This window comes from Leopardus geoffroyi, chromosome D1 (genome assembly GCF_018350155.1).
Source record: "Leopardus geoffroyi isolate Oge1 chromosome D1, O.geoffroyi_Oge1_pat1.0, whole genome shotgun sequence".
NCBI lineage: Eukaryota > Metazoa > Chordata > Mammalia > Carnivora > Felidae > Leopardus > Leopardus geoffroyi.
Window position 1 is genome coordinate 110,182,605 of NC_059329.1, and position 21,950 is coordinate 110,204,554.

The following is a 21,950-nucleotide window of genomic DNA, read 5'->3' on the forward strand; positions in this document are numbered from 1 at the left end:
AAAATAAGTTTAAAAAAAAGTTTTAACTTTTCTCAGGGTGCCTGGGTGGCTCAGTCGGTTGAGCATCCAACTTTGGCTCAGGTCATGATCTCATAGCTGATGAGTTCGAGCCCCGCGTCAGGCTCTGTGCTGAAAACTCGGAGCCTGGAGCCTGCTTCAGATTCTGTCTCTGCCTCTCTCTTCCCCTTCCCCGCTCATGATCTCTCTCTCTCTTTCTCTCTCAAAAACAAACATTAAAAATTTTTTAAAGAAAAAAACAAAAACACTTTTCTTCATATGTTGAATTTTGGACGTTTTTCTAAGCTACTGATCATAGCTGTATAGCCAGAGTGTCTTTGAATGAGAGGCAGTCCAGAAGTATTTGAAGACTGCTGCTTAATGCTGCTAGCAAAAGCGAAATGTGTGTGTGTGTGTGTGTGTGTATGTATTTATATCTTTATATATGCACCTAGCACACACGCATGGCTTTCTGTCAGTGGAAACTTCTCCATGATTGGTTAAAGGAAGGAAAGATAAAGTACAGGCCTTAATTAGGCAGACTTGAGTGAATGGTATAGCAGAATAAGACATCAAAAAGTAGAGGTTGCTTTTTTGCTGTAGCAGGTGTACATGCTCATTCACTTTCTATACCAAGGAGCTTATTTTATTTATTTTAATTCTAGTATAGTTAACAGTGTTAAATTAGTTTCAGGTGTACAATATAGTGATTACCAAGGTGCTTTCTTAGCAATAAACGTCTGCCTCAGTGTTACCTGCGACAGGTTGTTGTGGACTGAAAAGTGCTTGTTGTTGGTATTCATTGACTTCCTGTAGAGGGAGTTGCACACTTTACTGATAGAAACCATGTAATAGTATATCTCAGATGTAAATTTTGTGCTTGGCATCATGCTAAGTGCTTCATATGTGGCCCACTTCCACCATTGTTTTGGCTGAATACCTTGAGTTTAAATTTATTCTCTGTTAAATAAAGGGAATTTTTTAGAAATGGAATTCCTAAAAAGAACTCCTTTTAAGATACTGTGTTGCTGCCTGGTTGCATGCTTTCAGGATTTAGTAAACAGTATTGTCCCGTTTTCTTTTTGTACCTTTAGTTATAAAACATCTCAGACTTTCTAAATTGAAGAAGGCTATTTAGTCTTTCCTTACGTGGAAGTTGTTTTTTTTTCTTCAATTATTATAATTGCCTTTCTCCACATCTTTTCCTACCTGTTAACTATTTTTTAGTGTGGTTATTAAAACTACAGGAATTAAAGGTTCAGAAGTTTTGTTCTTTTTGGCTTTGTGCTCATTTAACAAACATTGTCAGGCATACTGTTGGTGCTTAATGAATGTACTGCGTATATAGAAATGAATATCTTGTAACCTCTCCTCATAGTCTGATAAGAGCCATATAAACAAATAATTATGCTATACTGTGATAAATGAAATTTAGGAAGTACAAAGTATAGAGGCAAGAGAAAGGAGAGAATGAGAAGGAAACTACTAAGTTGGGTATTGGAACATTAAGTATGGTCCAAGCATGTCAGAGGGCAAGGAAGGAAATTCCAAGTAGAGGAAGCAGCACGTCCAGAGGCAAATGCGTATGAGACCGTGTTACAAGCTCAAAACAGCATTGCCAGTAGTTTAGAGTTACTGGAACATAAGGATGGGAGGGAATCTGAGATGCAAAAAGTCAATCCTGTAATGTTGTATGTACTTTATTCAATTGGAAATGGGAAGATGTTAGAGGAACTGTAAATGTGGAAGAGGCCTGATGATGCTTTTGTTTTAGAGAGATTGCCTTTGGAGGGTGTTGTGGAGGATAGGCTGGTAGCGGAAAAATTGCAGAGGCAAGGGAATGAAATAAGAATCAACTATTATAGTTAACTTTTATTGTTTTTTTAAGTTTATTTATTTATTTTAAGAGAGATAGCACAAACAGGTGAGGTGCAGAGAGGAGAGACAGAATCCCAAGCCAGCTCTGTGCCATAACCACAGAGCCCAATGCAGGGCTCGAACTCACGAGGTAACAAAAGTTTGACGCTTAACCCAACTGAACCACCCAGGCACCTTAAGAATCTATTATAATAGGGGCGCCTGGGTGGCGCAGTCGGTTAAGTGTCCGACTTCAGCCAGGTCACGATCTCGCGGCCCGTGAGTTCGAGCCCCGCGTCGGGCTCTGGGCTGATGGCTCAGAGCCTGGAGCCTGTTTCCGATTCTGTGTCTCCCTCTCTCTCTGCCCCTCCCCCGTTCATGCTCTGTCTCTCTCTGTCCCAAAAATAAATAAATGTTGAAAAAAAAAATTAAAAAAAAAAAAAAAAATCTATTATAATAGATTATATTATATATTATAATCTATTATATATTATAATCTATTATAATAGTTTAGAAAGAAACTATTACTCAGGCACCTTAAGAATCTATTATAATAGATTATATTATATATTATAATCTATTATATATTATAATCTATTATAATAGTTTAGAAAGAAATGATAACTAGAGGTTTGGTATCAAGAATGGAGGTAGAGGCTAGACTGAGTCAAGGTATTTTGACACAGAGTTGATGGGACTTGGTGATCTCATTCGATGTTCTTGGAGAGGAGGGTGACTTCTGGGTTCTTGGCTTTAGTTGTTGGTTGATGGGTGGTGCCATTGACTGGGGAGAATACCATGGTTTTATACAGAGGTAAAAATATAATTTTGATTTGTTTATATTAATCTTTACATCTGTGGTAGTATTTAATTTACCAGTTTTGGAGAGTACTTTATGAACAACCCTACCAGAGATTCTTGGCTAATGTAATAAGGTGTCAGCATAGATTTGGGTGACTTTTTATTGGATAAAACTAGTTCAGATTAATTATTATATGTATTATTCTCTAGGCCTTCTCCCTTACACTTGCCCAAGTGAAAGGCTAATTATACAACATTCATTCACTTGGCTTGTGAGCTCTTTCTCAATTTATCTCCCTCTGTTTGTATTGTTACCCCATGTTGTCTTCTATGTCATTTATGAAAATACTAGGAACTGTCCCTAGCATTATGTTATGGGGGACACATTTGGAGATACCTATTTTCTTCTTTACTTTTTTTTTTTTTTGTTATTTATTTATTTATTTTTTAACCAGTTCTTCATATGTGGTACAGAATTATTCTAGATTCTATATTTTAAAAATTCTGAGGGTGCCTGATTCAGTTGGTAGAGCATGTGACTTTTGATCTCTGGATTGTGAGTTTGAGCTCCACATTGGGTGTAGAGTTTAATTAAAAAAAAAGGGGGGGAGCATTGTAAAAATTCCGTACAAAGCCTTACTAAAGGTTTTTATAATTCTAAATAAATAAATTATACTTCTTTTCTCCTTTTATGGAATCCATGTGGCCATTATAATAGCCCATTCAGGACAGCCTCTCTTGATACTTGTGCCATCTTTTTTTTTCTTTAAGTGTATTTATTTTGAGAGAGAGAACCAGTGAGGGAGGGCCAGAGGGAGGGTGGGACAGAAGATCTGAAATAGGCTCTGTGCTGACAACAGAGAGCCCGATGCCAGGTTCCAACTCACAAACTGCAGGATGATGACCTGAGCCGAAGTCAAGGCACTCAACCGACTATGCCACCCAGGTGCCCCATACTTGTGCCAACTTTGTACCAGCTGTGAGCCAAAGAACTCCACTGGGTAAAAGTAGAATAGGAATTTCTAAGCCATGGTCATGTGTGTGTGATGGTTTTAGGTGTGGGGAGATAGCACATCTGTATGACTCTCAGCCTTCCCCCCTGTAAGAACAGCCTTCTCTCATTTTTCATAGGTTGGGAGTTTGATGGCTAGGTAATTAGAAAACTCCCAACCTATGAAAAATGAGAGAAGGCTGTTCTTACAGGGGGGAAGGCTGAGAGTCATACAGATGTGCTATCTCCCCACACCTAAAACCATCACACACACATGACCATGGCTTAGAAATTCCTATTCTATTTGATGAAAGTTTTAAGACCCATCTGAAAACAACTATTGACTAAAATTTCTCAATCTTGTTCTGTTATAATCATTTGAATGATTATGTGTACCTGCCTATATTAATAAAATTCATTGGCTTCTGCTAAAGCTCTAATGGGAGTAGAATCGCAAGCTGACACATGTCTGTTTGAATCAAAATGTGTCTGTTCATTTCACAAGCATCTGATAGGTTCATTACCACGGGATTTTAAACCAGAAACACTGGCTTAGCTGTGAAATAATAGTCTCTATTCAGTTTCTGAAAAGAAGAAGTTCCTTTGGGTGTATAATGCTTTTTTATATGCTATTAAATTCTAAAAATAGTTTATTGGCTAGTTGTACTCTAGAATTGTAATTAAACATAGGGATAATACAAAGGACTTGAGAAAAGTTCAAGTGGGATTTTCCCATGGGTAAAATTTTGTTTACCTTTTTCCATACTGATCAGTCTTTTGAATATAATAGTGATGGCTTCTTTATTAGTGTTCTTGCTTTCTTCCCTCTACTTTGATAGAATCAATATTTTTAGGAGGATTTCCCCCCGCCCAGTGATAAAAGTTACAAATGCTGGTGGCGAAAAATACAAGAAGGTCACTCATAATCCCTGACTTAACCAGCATCACCATTTTAGCATATCTTCCAATTTTTTCCCATGCATAAAAGTATTTTATGTAGCTGAGATTATGCTTGATATAATTTTATATATCTTGCTTTCAAAATTTATTATCATTTCCATGTCACTAAACTTTTGTGAAAGTTAACGCTGTGACCTTCTATAGTTCATTTGCTCATTTTTCTGTTATTGGGCACTAGGTTATATTCGCTTTTGGGGGCGTTAAAGATAACACAGTGAACTTAATTATATATTTGTTTTTCTGTGTTTCTAGTATATTATCATTCCTAGAAGTGAAGTAGTTAAGGTTATGAACATTAAAAACTTATGGAAAAATTTAAATTTGCATGGAGTAAAGAATAGTGTAATAAATAATAAATTCCTGTATATTTATCACCAACTGCAAAAATCATTAACATGAGGAACTCTTCTTTCACCCCAGTCCTCCACTCCCTCTCAATTATTTTGAATTAAATCCCAGATAGGTTCATTTACTTCATCTGTATATATTTAAGTTATATATATCTAAGTGTTTTGTTTTTTTTTAAGTTTATTACCTTGAGAGAGAGGGCCTGTGTGTGCAAGTGGGGGAGGGGCAAAAAGAGGGAGAGAGAACTGTGAGATCTCCTGAACCGTGAGATCATGCCCTGAGCCGAAATTTCACAGTTGGACACTTAACCGACTCAGCCACCCAGGCGCCCCTATATCTAAGTTTTTAGTAAGTAAATAGTAAAAGTAAAATTTACTGTTTGTGAAGTATAATGCACATACAGAAAAGAGCATAAAATGTAAATTTATTATAGTTCAGTGAATGATCACAAAATGAATACCCTGGTAACTACCACTTGGTCAAGATTTGGAATTACCACCACCTCAGAAGCTTTCTCATGCCCCTCCCAGTCACTGGTTTGTTTTTCTTCACTAGTGGAGACTGCTGGCTCTATAATTTAGTTTTACTTCATTTTGAGCTTTTAAGAAATGGAATAATATAGTGTGTATTCTTTTGTGTCTGGCTTGTTTTGCCCAACATTGTGAGATTCATCCATGTTTCTCTGTAATACACAAAGACTTCAAAAGCATAGCCATATTGCCAGTATCTCAGGAAAACAATGAACAGTTTTTTTCTTTCTTCCTTTTCTTTCTTTTCTTTCTTTTCTTTCTCTTTCTTTCTTTCTTTCTTTTCATTTCTTTCTTTCTTTCTTTCTTTCTTTCTTTCTTTCTTTCTTTCTTTCTTTCTTTCAGATTTTAGTTTTAAGTAATTTATACATCCATTGTGGGGCTTGAACTCACCACTCCAAGACCAAGAGCTGTATGCTCTACCTACTGAGCCAGGCAGATGCCTCTGAAAGATTTCTTAATATCTTTATTGTTCAAATTTCCCTAATCATCTGACTTTTTTTAATGGTTGGCTGTCTCGTTTTTCTTTCTTTTTTTTTTCTTTTTAATTTGTTTAATATTTATTTATTTTTGAGACACAGAGACAGAGCATGAGCAGGGGAGGGACAGAGAGAGACAGGGAGACACAGAATCTGAAACAGGTTCCATGCTGTGAGCTGTCAGCACAGAGCCCGAAGCAGGGCTTGAACCCACAAACTGTTGAGATCATGACCTAAGTTGAAGTCAGATGCTCAACCAACTGAGCCACCCAGGTGCCCTATCTCATTTTTCAAACAAGGCTAGCCACATGTTTTGTATGGTTGCTCTGTGTCTGAAGTCTCTCAATCTGTTGGTCACTTCTCCCCTTTTTTCTTTTTCTTTTCTTGTGGAAATATTTGGTCACTTGTCTTCTAGAATTTCCCACCTTCTGGATTTTGCTGATAGGATATCTGTGGCGTCATTTAAAATGTTTTAAATTTATTTTTATGTTTTTTAATGTTTATTTTGAGAGAGGGAGAGAGTGAGCTTGTGCACATGAGCAGGGGAGGGGTAGAGAGAGAGAGGGAAAGAGAGAATCCCAATCAGGCCCCACACTCAAGTGTGGAGCCCAGTGTGGGGCTTGATGTCAGGACTGTGAGATCACGACCTGAGCGAATAGGAGAGTCTGACACTTAACCGAATGAGCCACTCAGGCGCCCCTTGATGGACATTTACATTGTTTTCCATTTGGGGCTATTATGAATAAGGTTGTGGTAAATATTCTTATATAGGTTGATGCAGACTTGTTTTTACATACAAAGGAGAAATTGCTAGGCCATGTGATAAATATATGTGTAACTTTAGAGATTGCTAAGCTCTTGAAATGCTATTCCATTTTATACCTCCCCCCACACAATGATATTTGAGATTCCATTTTATACCTCCTGCCCATAATGATATATGGGATTCCATTTTATACCTCCCCCCCCCCACAATGATACATGAGATCTGCTGTTGCTCCATATTCCTGCCAGCATTTTGTTTTTGATATTGGCCATTCTAATGAGTACAAAGTAATATCTTATTACTTTAATTCGTATTTCTCTGATGACTAATGATGTTGAATGTTTTTCCATGTGCTTATTGGCCATTTGTGTATCTTCTTTGATAAAATGTCTGTTCGAATCTTTTGCCTCCCACCCCCTTTTTATTGGTTCGTCTTTTCATTTTTGATTTGTAGGTTCTTTATATATTTGGATACAAATTCTTTGTTAGATGTATGTGCTACAAATACTTTTTCCAGTCTGTGACTTGTCATTTTATTATTATTATTTTTAAGGTTATTTATTTATTTTGAGAGAAAGGAAGAGACAGTGCAGGGGAGGGGCATAAAGAGGGAGAAAGAGAGAATCCCAAGCAGGCTCTGCACTGTCAGCACAGAGCCCAAAGCAAGGCTCCAACCCATGAACTGTGAGATCATGACCTGAGCCGAAGTCAGATACTTAACCAACTGAGCCACCCAGGTGCCCCAGATTGTAACATATTTTAAAGTGAGGGTTATAAAATTTTATTTTTCATTCCCCATATACCTAGGAAGAGTTAAAAATTATTGAGTTTGTCTTTGAATAGCAGACATTGATTCACATCTTTCATTTGTGGAAAATAATAGATAGGTTTTTAAAAAGTAACTTGAAGAATTTACAACTGTTCTGTGGTTAGATTAAAAAATACTTTTTTTTTTTTTAAACTTACTTTTAAGAGAGAGAGAGAGAGAGAGAGAGGTGGAGGGGGGAGGAGCAGAGGATCCAAAGTGGGCTCTGCACTAACAGTAGAGAGCCTAATGTAGGTCTTAACTCATGAAATGTGAGATCATAGCCTGAGCTGAAGTCGGATGCTTAACCAACTGAGCCACCCAGGTGCCCCTTGTTTTTATAATGTTTATTTATTTATTTTGAGAGAGAGCGTGCACACGCGAGTCAAGGAGGAGCAGAGAGGGAGGGAGACAGAGAATCCCAAGCAGGCTCTGGCATGTCAGTGCAGAGCCTGATGCAGGGCTCAATCTCAGATCTCACAGTTCGTGAGATTGTGACCTGAGCCAAAATCAGGAGTTGGACGTTCAACCAGCTGAGCCACCCAGATGCCTCATGAAGTGACATTTTAATTTTTTGTTAAAATATTTTGGGGCGCCTGGGTGGCGCAGTCGGTTAAGCGTCCGACTTCAGCCAGGTCACGATCTCACGGTCCGTGAGTTCGAGCCCCGCGTCGGGCTCTGGGCTGATGGCTCAGAGCCTGGAGCCTGTTTCCGATTCTGTGTCTCCCTCTCTCTCTGCCCCTCCCCCGTTCATGCTCTGTCTCTCTCTGTCCCAAAAATAAAAATAAAAAAAAACGTTGAAGAAAAAAAAAATATTTAAAAACTGGGGCGCCTGGGTGGCTCAGTCGGTTGAGCCATCCGACTTCAGCTCAGGTCATGATCTCACCGGTTGTGAGTTCGAGCCCCGTATCGGGCTCTGTGCTGGCAGCTCAGAGCCTGGAGCCTGCTTCAGATTCGGATTCTGTGTCTCTCTCTCTGCCCCTCCCCTGCTCGTGATCTCTCTCTGTCTGTCTCTCAATAATAAATGCTAAAAAATTTGAAAAAATATATTTAAAAACTATTTCATTATTGGTTATAAATATATGAGGAAATGAAAAACTAGCAAAACTAATATTTATTTGGTACACTAATTTAAAGCATTAGAAACATTGAATGTTAAAGTGTTTTATTTTGGGGGGCACCTCGCTGGCTTAGTTGATGGAGCGTGTACCTCTTGATCTTGCAGTTGTGAGTATGGGCCCCATTTTGGGTATAGAGATTACTTAAAAAATAAAATACTAAAAAAATTAAAAAAAAATTTTTTTTTTCAACGTTTATTTATTTTTGGGACAGAGAGTCAGAGCATGAACGGGGGAGGGGCAGAGAGAGAGGGAGACACAGAATCGGAAACAGGCTCCAGGCTCTGAGCCATCAGCCCAGAGCCTGACGCGGGGCTCGAACTCACGGACTGCGAGATCGTGACCTGGCTGAAGTCGGACGCTTAACCGACTGCGCCACCCAGGCGCCCCTAAAAAAATTTTTTTTAATGTTTGTTTTTGAGAGAGAGAGAGAGAGAGACAGCACGAGTGGGGGAGGGGCAGAGAGAGAGGGACGCACAGAATCTGAAGCAAGCTCCAGGCTCTGAGCTGACAGCACAGAGCCTGATGCGGGGCTTGAACTAATGAACCATGAGATCATGACCTGAGCCAAAGCCAGACACTTAACTAACTGAATCACCCAGACGCCCCCAAAAATAAAATCTTTAAAAAAAAAAAAGTTTTTATTTCTTTGTTTAAAAACGTATTGAGTAGTTTAAATAGTGCTTGCCTGCTTCTTGTCATAACTTACAATATGGAGCAAATATCTTTTGGGTGTTGTGGCTTCCATCCTTTGTACTTTCAGGGTCATGTAATATCTTTGAGAGTTCCTTTAAGAACTCTTCCTCTGGGGCATCTTCATCCTTGTTGTCATAATCGCTTTCCTTATTTATGTTGAAAAGTTTACCTATACTAATTTTCTCTGATGTGTGTAACTCCCATTTATTTTCTTTCCAGGTTTTACTTCTAGCATTATCACTTTTCGTTTCTTTGCTTCATTTTCGTCTTGTTGGCCAGCTCCCTCTCTTGATTGTCCATTTTGTAAATGGGTTTATCACTGGTAGAGTAGGAGGCAATACAACTATATACTTTGCTGTTTGTGTGTGAACTGAATAACGTGTCCAATGACTCATCACTAACATACTTTTTTTTTTTTTTTTTTAATTTTTTTTTTTTTTCAACGTTTATTTATTTTTGGGACAGAGAGAGACAGAGCATGAACGGGGGAGGGGCAGAGAGAGAGGGAGACACAGAATTGGAAACAGGCTCCAGGCTCTGAGCCATCAGCCCAGAGCCTGACGCGGGGCTCGAACTCCCGGACCGCGAGATCGTGACCTGGCTGAAGTCGGACGCTTAACCGACTGCGCCACCCAGGCTCCCCATCACTAACATACTTTGAAAGAAGTGATGTGATTGGTTACTGATCATGATGTACATCTGTTGTTTACATGGTGAATTGTGGACTAAGGAACTCGCAGTAAAGTTTATATTTTATGCAACAACTCAGAGTTCATATACCATGGTAATTAAAATTTGAAGTATGTTGTTGGGGGATTAACTAAACTGTGGTAACTGAAATTTGTGCATATTGGGAGTATGCAAAACAAGTACTACCTGTGTAAAGAGCATGTACAAATGAATACAAATTTTTCTAATGTTAGATTAACTCCTTGCAGGCAGATTTATGTTAATTGTATTTGTTACTGAATTGTAGCTATGGTTTACAGGGAGGATCAGATAATGAGACTGGATGTATATAAAAGTCCTTTGTTAACCACAACACATAGAGAACAAATGTGTGTTATGGTAGGGCAACCAACATATACTGAATAGTTCTAATATACCAGGCAGTATTTTAGATATTTTACATGTATTAGATACGTTATTTGATTATTGTAGCAACCTCTGAAGTTTGGTGGTGATTTATACTATCTCATTTTATAGATGAAGAAACTGAGGTACAGAGCTAATGTAAGTTTAGTAATTAGCATCAGATCCAGGATTCAAAGTTAGATATCTCTGGCTCCAAATCCATATGTATTTTACAACTCCCATTTTTCATGGTGGTTGTTGGGGATCCTCCCAGAGGCCATTTGATAGTGACTAAATTGAGAGTAAAACATGAGGAAAGGAGCATTTTAGCTATATTTTATTTTGTTTGTGGGGCTTTAGGTGATGAAATTCAAGTTAAGTATTTTGGCAAAAATACTGTACCACTGTGTATATATATTGCATTATATCATGAGACACCGTGTCAGGTTACCTCACTCCTGATGATGCTAGGTTTGACTCTGTTACAGTTATGATTGTCAGGTCTTTCCTGTAAAAATGTAGTTTTTCCTTTGTAATTGGAAAGTAATTTGTGGTGTGGTACCTTGAGGTTCTTCAGCAATTTCACTGATCATCCATTTATTTTTATTTTATTTTTATTTTATTTAATTTTATTTTATTTATTTTTTATTTTATATTTTTTTTACCGATCATCAATTTATTGTCTTTTCTCAGATATACTTTTATCTTTACAGGTAACCAAAAAAAATTTTTTTAAAGATTTTATTTTTAAATAATATCTGCACCCAACATAGGGCTAGAATTCATAACCCTGAGATAAAGAGTTGCATGCTCCACCAACTGAGCCAGGCAGGCACTCCAAAAATTATTAAAAATTTAAAAAATTAAATAACGTATTTTTTATTGTAGGAAAGAATTAGATGAGCTCGGGAAAAAAGATCCAAAGCACCATTGAACTTCTTTTTATTTTTTTTTATAACTTTGTAATTCCTAAATTATTTTGGAATCGTGTTCTATGAAGTATGTCAAAGGCACTGTTACTGTATTTTAATTGTTAACACACAAATGCACATTTGACCTGCTAAACTTTTGGAGTTTTTTTCTTACTAAAAAATTTTTTTTTAAATGTTTATTATTTTTGAGAGAGAGCGCATGAGTCGGGGAGGGGCAGAGAGAGATGGAGACACAGAATCTGAAGCAGGCTCCAGTCTGAGCTGTCAGCACAGAGCCTGACATGGGGCTCAAACTCCCGAACCGCAAGATCATGACCTGAGCCAAAGTCAGACCCTCAACCGACTAAGCCACCCAGGTGCCCTGACTTTCTTTTTAAATTTTTATCAGTAAGCAAAATATAGCACTCAGTTGCAGAAACTCACGAGAAGGTAGAATTTGAGCTCTCCTCGGTTGGTCTAGATGTAGTGGCAAAGAAAAAGAGAAGAGTTCTACTTATGGTTACTGGGTGGATTGTGGTGACAGGAATTCAGGAATCAGGATTAAGTAATGGCTTCTCTGGAAACGGTGAGTCTTGAACGGGTGAGGGAAGAGAGCGAAAGAAGTAATAATCTTAGAAAGGAAGACCGGAAAAGCACAATATAGAACTTAGTTGTCTTGACATCGGACTGAATTTCCTGAGACCCAGTGAGAAGGTATCTTAATGTTGGGGGCAAGATCAAAGAGGGTGCGGTTGTCCCAACATGGTGGGGGATGATATAATTGTTAGCTTTTAAGTTTTGATGTTCTTTGTAAAGTTAAGTCATGAGGTCATCATTTGTAAGGAAAGATGATAGAATGGGGAATAGAGTTTGGGAAAGGAACTTGAAACAGCATGTGTAGTATGAACTGATGCTACTAAATACAAAATGAGCAGTACCAAAACTGGAAGGAAAGTAACCATTTACATTTATTTATTTACTATTTGCTGTAGAAAGCTCTTCAGTTTATTATTGGTTACGAACTATAATGCCATGTTTTCTCTATCACTTTAGTGGGTTTTATCTATTTATTCCTTAATCGGAGGATAAGTGTTTTATAAAAGTTCTCAAAGGTACTAGCTTTCTGGTCTCATTTGGGATCATGTTAATGATTGAAACTCCTTGATAACCTGGCTGAGGTCTAAAGTTAATTTGTGGCACTAACAGTAAAGATTTCCTGAGCCAGGTAAAAACAGCCAGAAACGCAATGCAAGATGGAAGTTGAAACAGAACTAAAATTTATGAAAGTGTCTGCCATATGAGTCTACAGTATGTAATCAACTTAAAAACAATGCTATTATGAAAGATTTGGTGTATGAAAGTAGAAATAAGCCTTGTGTGTATTTCATCCAGGCTTAACCATATCTCTTGTGCCATCTTAGGAAAGGTCAGGTTAAAAGATAGGCCTTTCACTGGATTTCAGGAGTCATTGAACCTAGCTAAAACTTATTAAAGTAAGAAGGAAAGAGAATTTCAGGGATCAAGGGCTTACCCAGAGACTGAGTAATTCCATTACATTAGGACATTCTTATAGTAAGACTTCTGGCTGAAATAGTGGTGATGTAAATCGACTTGATACATACATTTTGATTGATTAATGTGGAGTCTTTACTAGATCAAAATACTTGGTGTAAGTACTTGTTGCTGTCACTGTCGTTAAAGAAAATGATGGGGTATTTTGGTAGGTAAACTCAAATCATAGATTTTTTTCCCTTTATTAGAAACAAATAATCCATGCCATAAAGTGCAATCCGCTGAAATTGTCTATTGTACTTCACCTAGAATAAACCAAAAGAGCTGAGGTATGGGCCTGTGGTAGGTACCTAACTCAGTACTACAGTTCTACTTAAATCTCTTAAAACTTTCAATAGGTTCAGGATGCCACAGCCCTATTCAGCTTTTCAAAAAGCCAATCAAATACGGATGTTCCTACTGCTTCCTTTATTGAGGCAGACAGGTAAATAAGCAGATTTTCTTTTGGAGCTCTTTAAGGGCAAAAGCTAAAAAGTGTTTTCTCTTTATTCCTGAATTAACTCAATATTCCTTTAGCAGGACTATATATAACCAGTGTGTTAAGTTCCCTATGGTATGCTTTAGTGTCGTTTTGGAGTTCCTTCTGGGTCCCAACATTTGTGTGACCTTAAACAAGATACTTCTTAACCTCTCTGAGTCTCAGTTTACTCATTTCTAAATGGGGGTGGGGGGGGCAATAATGATACCTTTTTACGGTTGAGGATTTAATGGGATAACGACTGTAGACTGCTTTGTGAACAATGAAGTTTTAATAAATGGTATATATTATAATTTTCAAAACTAAGTTATATAATGAACTAGTTCTACATATTTCAAATCTGACTGGTTTTTAATTATGCAAATAAAATATGAATGCATTATTGCATAAAATTAAAGTTTTACAGATAAGGTTTTTTTTTAATGTTTATTTTTGAGAAAGAGGGAGTGTGCGTGCGCGCGTGCTCGAGCGGGGGAGGGGCACAGAGAGAGGGAGACACAGAATCCTAAGCAGGCTCCAGGATCTGAGCGGTCAGCACAGAACCTGATGCAGGGCTCAAACTCACAAACCGTGAGATCATGACCTGAGCTAAAGTCAGATACTTAACTGACAGGGGCCCCAAGTTTTACAGAGAAGGTTAAAGAGGCCCTTAACTCTCTAGCCCCAATCCCTTCCCCAGAAGTAACTATTTTATCACTTCATGTATCCTTCCATGTCTTTTTCTTTACACACAGTTTCTACTTCGTAGGTCAAGAATTAAAAAGATAGTGATTTAGTAATTTTGAAAATATTTACAATTTCTGGTTATTAGAATATGTATTTTTATAGACTCAGTAACAAAATGATAGCAAAATTCAACAATTTGTTACATAGTGTCTGATCTTGAGCCAAATTGTAGAATTCTTTATAACTCTCGAAAGGTTTAGTCAAGGGGAAGAAGCCAGAAGAAATAAACATAGCTTAAGCCATTTAGCTCAAAAATATACATTTGCTTTTCCAGCCAATAAATATAGGTCAGAGCTTATGAAATTTACTGTCTTTCAGCTTATCTTAAATTCCACAACTATGAGTCAAAGATATTGTTTGTTAGTCTGACAAGTAAAAAAGTTTTCCTTTTCTCAAAAATGGGAAAATGTTGCCACTTTCTTTGGGGGCAAGGAAAGCGTTTGGGGGAGGATAATAGGAAAGTGTAATTGAAGCTATTCTTTTCATATCACTGATCCTCAAGTATACTTAAATTATTTTTGTAGTGACCTGTGGCATTTTTGTTAGCAGTATGTACACATTGGGAAGTAGATTCCAGCCCACTTAGGGAAGGAGATTGATCTTGAAGTGATGTTACTCGTTCTCCTAAAGCCACTTGTTCGGACAGAATTTTCTTTTTAAGTAAGGGAAGGTCAAGAGGAAGAGGCTATAGTTAATTTGGGAGCAGGGATCTAAGAGTTGGAGAATATGGATTTGACATGATCTCTCTTTGGAGAATTAGAGGTAAGTTGGACAGAATTATGTGGAGAGGGGTTAGTGGACGAAGGAAAATACCAATTTAGAGTGGTGTTATTTCTAATCACTTTGGGAGAGTGATGGTGGAGAGTGGAGCAAAAGACTCAGCTCCTCTTCTTTCACTCTCATCTTAGACTGAACCTGGCAATGAAGGTCAAAGAAAAGAACTCCCAGCCCAGTATGTGTGTGACGTGGTGTAGTAAAGTTCCTTTTGCCCACAATAGAGATATGATAACTTTTTTTGTTTGTAGGGTGTCCTGCGGGATACCAGAGTAGGGATTGAAGTTAGTTTGTAAGTTATACCTTGATAAATAGTTGTTGTTTACCTGATTATCATATGAAAATATGGAACATTTCCAGCCTATGTTGCCTTGGGAGATTCATATACATATATTAATCACTTTATTGGTAGCTCATTTTCCAAGCTTTGCTTTTGTTGCTTTTTCCAAGAGTTAGATCGTCCTGTCCAGTGTAGTAAGCCACTAGTCACATGTGGCTGTTGAGCATATGAAATGTGACTCATCTAAATTGAGACGAGAGTATAAAATACACACTGAATTTTGAAGACTTAGTATGGGAAAAGAATGTAAATTATCCCCGTAATTTTTTCATAATGATAACATATTGAAATGCTATTATGTATTACATATGAGTAGATTTAATGATTTAAATAAAACATATTAAAATTGATATCACCTTTGGGCTGCCTGGGTGGCTCAGTCGGTTAAGCATCCAACTTCACCTCAGGTCATGACCTCACAGTTTGTGAGTTTGAGCCCCACTTTGGGCTCTGTGCTGACAGCTTAGTGCCTGGAGCCTCCTTCCGATTCTGTCCCCTCTCTTTCTGCCCCTCCCCTGCTCATACTCTGTCTCTGTCTCTCTCTCAAAAATAAATAAAGCATTAAAAAAACATTAAAAATTAATATCACCTTTAAAAAATACAGCTACTAGAAAAAATTGTACATGTAGCTGACATTATGTTTCTTTTGGGCTCTGCTGGTCTACAACAACCTGTGTTAGGGATAAGTAATTTTTTTCTTGCTGTAAAATTTCATATGGGTGGTTCTAGAGATGTTATGTGATTTTAGTTCCATAAAAATGCTTCAGGGGTCATTTAACTTGTATAGTCAGATATTTTTCCCCTTTGGGGGAAATTTTGTTTTTTCAAGTTTTTATTTAAATTCCAGTTAGTAGTTAACATACAGTGTAGGGGTGCCTGGGTGGCTTAGTTGGTTGAGTGTCCAACTCTATCTGACTCTTGATTTTGGCTCAGGTCATGATCTCAGGGTCATGGGATTGAGACCCGCGTCAGACTCTGCACTGAACATGGAGCCTGCTTAAGATTCTCTCCCTCTGCCCCTCTCCCCACCTCCCCCAGGGTGCTCTCTTTCTAAAATAAATAACACCAAACATACAGTGTAATACTGGTTTTAGGAGTAGAAGTTTGTGATTCAACACTTACATACAACAACACCCGGTAGTCATCACAAGTGCCCTTCTTAATACTCATCGTTCATTTAAACCATGCCTCTGCCTAGGAGGAGAATTTAAATTTAGTTTTACCTAAATCAGTGGGAATATAGGCTTACAGTGCCAAATTGTGTGTGTTTTGTGTTATGTGCATGCACGTATGTGTTATTTTCCAGGAATTCCTATTCTAGTGATCATGGTGCATCTTATACCCATGGGCCTTATACCCATCAGAAGGCCCGGGTCCTACCAGTCTTCCTACCTGATTAAGCCTGTCCTTGGAAGAGTGATGCTTTTCGGTCCCAGAAAAGAATCCTGGAACCAGGTATAGTCCTCAGCCCAGCTTGTAATAAGCCCTATTCCCGAGGAATATGGAACATTAATCTTAACATATTGTCAGACTTCATATTAGTCAGTCTCAAGCCAGTTTTCTATATTCATAAAATACACTTTCCCCCAAACATTTTTATTTTGAAAAAGTTCTAATACAGGAAAGTTAAAAGAGAAATACAATGAACATTTATATATCCTTCAGAGTCCCCAATTGTTTAAAAAAAAATCGCCACGTTTCTTTAGTTCTACATGTATTTTTTGGAGTGGAATTATTTGAAAGTAATTTGCATATCATGATGTTATCCCTAAATATTTCAGCACACCTCTCCTAGGAATAAGAAATGACTTTACCACTAATATATTGTCTTACTTAAAGAAAATTACACTAATTCCACGGTATCCAATGTTAACTTTTCCCCAAATGTTCTGCATAGCCTTTTTTCTGACTTTTTTCAATTCTGGATTTAGTCCAGGTTTATGCATTGCGTTTAGTTATGACTCTTTAGTCTCTTTTCACCTAGAGTAGAGGTCAGCACCTGACAATCCATGTGCCAAGTTTTACGAGCCACCTGTTTTTGTACAGTTTACCAGACAAAAATAGCTTTTACATTTTTTTCTGTATCATTGAAAAAAACTTAACGGTAAAGTTCACCTAACATAAAAGTAACCATCAACCATTTTAATGTGCACTATTCATTGGCATTTAGTATATTCAGTATGTTGTGTAACCATCATGTCTTTCTAGTTCCAAGACATTTTAAGCACCCAAAAAAGAAACCTTTTACCATTAAGCGGTCTCCCCATTTTCTTTCCCTGCAGCTTGTGCTAAGTACTAGTTGCCTTTCTGTCTCTGGATTAACCTATTTTGGATGTCTCATAGAGATGGAATCATAACATGTGACCTTTTATGTTTCGCTTCTTCCACTTAGCATGTTTTTAAGGTTTGTTCACATTGTAGTGTGTATCAGTATTTCATTCCTTTTTATGACTGAATAATAATCCACTTTGATAAAGGTATATCACTTTTTGTTTATCCATTCATCTGTTGATGGACTTTGGCATTGTTTCTACCTTTTGGCTATTTTGAATAGTGCTGCCATGGGCATCTGTGTATAAGTATTTGTTTAGATACCTGTTTTTAGTTCTTTGGTTTTAACATTTTTAAATGGTTGGAAAAAAAATCAAAAGAATAGTATATCATGACATATGAAAACTATATGAAATTCAAATTTCAGTGTCCATAAATAAGCCATGCTTATTCATTTGTGTGTTGTCTATGGCTGCTTTCATGCTTCAGTGGCAGAGTTGAGTAGTTGTGATAGAGACCATATGTCCCACAAAGCTTAAAATATTTTCTCTCTGGCCCTTTATAGTAAAAGTTTGATGACTCTGAACAGTCTATCTATCTTTTTGTGACATTGATTATTTTTAAGTTTGTTTATTTGTTTAGAAAGAGAGCACGTGAGGGAGGGGCAGAAAGAGGGAGAGAATCCCAAGCAAGTTCCACATGTTGTCAGCACAGAGCCCGACTCGGGGATCAATCCCACAAACCATAAGATCATGATCTGAGCTGAGATCAAGAGTCAGATGCCCAACTGACTGAGCCACCCAGCCACCCTGTGTGTGTGTGTGTGTGTGTTTAACTAATAAGACTTTATTTTTTTTAACATTTATTTATTTATTTTGAGAGAAAGAGCAAGCAGGGGAGAGACAGAGAGAGGGAGAGAGAGAATCCCAAGCAGGCTTCATGCTGAGCCCCAGGGCTCAATCTCACAACTGCGAGGTCACAACCTGCACCCATACCAAGAGTCAGATGCTAAACCAGCTGAGCCATCCAGGCGCCCCTAATAAGGCTTTATTTTTGAAGCAGTTTTAGATTGCAGAAAAATTGAGCAGGAAGTAGAATTCCCACATACCCCTTCTCTGCCCCCCAGTTTCTCCTGTTAACATCTTGCATTAATGTGGTATGTTTGTTACGATGAACCTACATTGACACGGTATTATCACCCAAAGCCCATAGTTTACATTAGAGTTCGCTCTTTGTGTTTATAATTCTTTGGGTTTTGACAAATGTATATGGTTATGTATTTGCCATAAAAGTATCATACAGGATAGTTTCACTGCCCTAAAATTCTATTATGCTCCATTTATTTATCCCTTCCTTTCTCTGTTTTCCTCTCCCCCTCACACCAGCAGCTAGAGATATTTTTATTCTCTCTGTTGTTTTGCCTTTCTAGCATGTCATATAGCTGGAATCCAAATACAGTATGTAGCCTTTCCAGGCTGGCCTCTTTCACTTAGTAATATGCATTTAAGGTTGCTCCATGTTTCTGTGTCTTGAGAATTCATTTCTTTTTATTGCTGAATAATATTTCATTGTATAGCTGTACCACCACAGTTTGTTTATCCATTTATATACCGAAGGACATCTTGGTTGCTTCCAAGTTTTGGCAGTTATGAATAAAACTCCTATAAATGTTTGCAGGTTTTTTATGGACATACATTTTTTAAAAACAGGCTATTTTTTAGAGCTGTTTTAGATTCGTAGTAAAATTAAGTGGAAGGTACAGAGTTCTCATATACCTCCTGCCCTGCTATGTGCACATAGCTTCCTCCTCTATCAGAATCACACACATCAAGTGTTATATTTATTAGCACTTAATGAACCTACAATGACATTAGTCCCAAAGCCTATAGTTTACATTAGGGTTCACTTTGGGTGTTATACACTGTATGGATTTTGGCAGATGTATAATGATACGTATCCACCATTACAGTATTACACAGAATAGTTTTCATTCTGATTCTTGAAAATCTGTGCCCTGCCTACTTATCCCTTCCTCTCCATATCCTCTGGCAACCACTTACCCTTTTACTGTTTATAGTTTTGCCTTTTCCAAAAATGTCATATAGATGGAATCATATGGTATGTAGATAGCTTTCTCAGATTGGCTTCTTTCACTTAGTAATATGCATTTTAAGTTTCTTCCGTGCCTTCTCATGACATAATAGCTCATTTCTTTTTAGTGCTGAATAGTATTCCATTATTTGGATGTATCACAGCTTGTTTATCCATTTACTTACTGAAGAACATCTTGGTTGCTTCCACATTGTGTCAATTATAAGTAAAACTGCTATAAACATTTGTGTGCAGGTTTTTGTGTGGACATGAGTTTTCACTTCCTTTTGCAGATTTTTTTTTTTTTTTTCTGGTTGTGGCTTATCTTTTCATTCTCTTAACCGTGTCTCATGCAGAGCAGTTATTATTATTATTTTTTTAATGTTTATTATTTTTGAGAGAGAGAGACAGAGAGCAAGCAGGGGAGGGACAGAGAGAGAAGGGGGGAGACACAGAATCTAAAACAGGCTCTAGGCTCTGAGCTGTCAGCACAGAGCCCGATGTGGGCGCTTAACCAAACTGATCCACCCAGGTGCCCTGGGATTATGGTTTTGTTGTTGTAGCTAGAAACTTGTTGCCAAATCCGATGTACCTAAGCTTTATCTTCTAGAAGTTTTATAGTTGTGTGTTTTACCTTTTAGTCTCTGATCCATTTTGAGTTTTTGTGTAATGTTGTATAAGGTCAGTATTTGTATTTGGGGGAAGGATATGTATATCTAGTTGTTCCAGGAAAAGTTTCTGAAAAGATTTTTTTTCCACATTGAAATGTTAAATTGTCTTTGGCCCTTTGTCAAAGATCGGTTGACTATGCTTGTATGAGTGACATTATCATTTAAAATGAATTTGTCGGGGCGCCTGGGTGGCGCAGTCGGTTAAGCGTCCGACTTCAGCCAGGTCACGATCTCGCGGTCCGTGAGTTCGAGCCCCGCGTCGGGCTCTGGGCTGATGGCTCAGAGCCTGGAGCCTGTTTCTGATTCTGTGTCTCCCTCTCTCTCTGCCCCTCCCCCGTTCATGCTCTGTCTCTCTCTGTCCCAAAAATAAATAAACGTTGAAAAAAAATAAATAAAAATAAATAAAATGAATTTGTCTGGGGGCTCCTGGGTGTCTCAGTTGGTTAAGCATCCGACTCTTGGTTTCAGCTCAGGTCATGATCTCTGGTTTCCTCTCGGAATCTACTTGGGATTCTCTCTCTCCCTCTTTCTCTGCCCTTCCCCCACTCGCACTGTCTCCATAAACCTGGAAAAAAAATGTAAATGAATTTGTTTCTTCATTGTATAGTTTGTTTTCCTAAAATGTATTCCTTGTAAACTGGAACTTGGGTCTAGAGGATTAGATTCACATTAAACATTTTGGCAAGAATGCTTCCTAGGTGACAGAACACTTCAAATAAGTCGGGAGGTACCCAGTATTAGAGTGTCCCACTGGTAGTGATGGTTAAGATTGATTAAGGTAGGGTGCTTGGGTGGCTCAATTGGTAGAGTATGCGACTCTTGATTTTGTGGTCATGAATTGGAACCCCACCTTGGGTGTAGAGATTGCTTTAAAAAAAATCTCCTTTCTACTCCTGAAACCACTATTACACTATATGTTAACTAACCAGACTTTAAATAAAAATTTGAAGAAAAAAAAAAGATTGGTTAAGGTGGTAACTAACTGATCTTTCCATTATAAAGGTATATTTTTCCCTTTGCAATTAGTAAGTAATTTGTGTGGTCATACTTTAACCATATAACAAATGAATATTTGAATCTATATTTGTCAGGTATGTACTAGGTTCTGAAGAGACAACAGTAAAAAGAAAGATTTCTACTCTCACAGAATTTGCCTTTTTCCCCTCTAGGTTTCAAGACAGTAGTGGGATTGGGTCTATCCTTGGAGAGGGATGCATTTGCATCTTAGGGTATGTTGATAACAGAAAATTATATCATTGCAAAAGTATATGCCAGTAAGTACGGAGTTTCAGTATGAGATGATGCAAAAGTTCTGGAGATAGTGTGATAGTTACCTAACAATATGAATGGACTTAATGCCATTGAACTACATGCTCAAAAATAGTTAAAAAGATAAATCTTATGTTTTATACATGTTACCACAATTTTTAAAAAGTATGTGCCATTATAATTTTCATCAAGCTTCCTATTAGTCTGTTTGGACTAGTTGGGAGGGAAACTTTCTGAAACAAAATTCTATAGTATATTTCTGGTAAAGAGGAAGAGGCAGTGATTTTATATCTCACCCACTGCCTTCAGTAGAGTTTGTCTTTGTAGTTTCTCAGGGAAACCATTGAGACCTCTGGGTGTCCTGGATTGTTCCCAGGCTGTGGGTGGAGCTTCAGCTGTTGGTAGACTGGCTCTGCCTTTCACTATGT

General features: G+C 37.7%; 1 protein-coding gene across 5 annotated transcripts in view; it reads left to right on the forward strand.

Annotated features, from left to right (window-relative positions):
• The window catches only part of KDM2A (lysine demethylase 2A), a 116,634-nt gene that overhangs the window by 18,680 nt on the left and 76,004 nt on the right, over positions 1 to 21,950 (forward strand). The window contains exons 1-2 of one of the 5 annotated variants that reach the window (XM_045486008.1): positions 13,278 to 13,326; positions 16,527 to 16,675. The exons of 3 other annotated variants lie outside the window; for them this stretch is intronic. In XM_045486008.1, the coding sequence (XP_045341964.1) occupies positions 13,293 to 13,326; positions 16,527 to 16,675 (183 nt within the window). In that variant the 5' untranslated portion in view covers positions 13,278 to 13,292. Of the gene's footprint in view, positions 1 to 13,277; positions 13,327 to 16,526; positions 16,676 to 21,449; positions 21,483 to 21,950 lie in introns of those variants that run through there. One more of the 5 variants, XM_045486011.1, reaches the window with a different exon arrangement.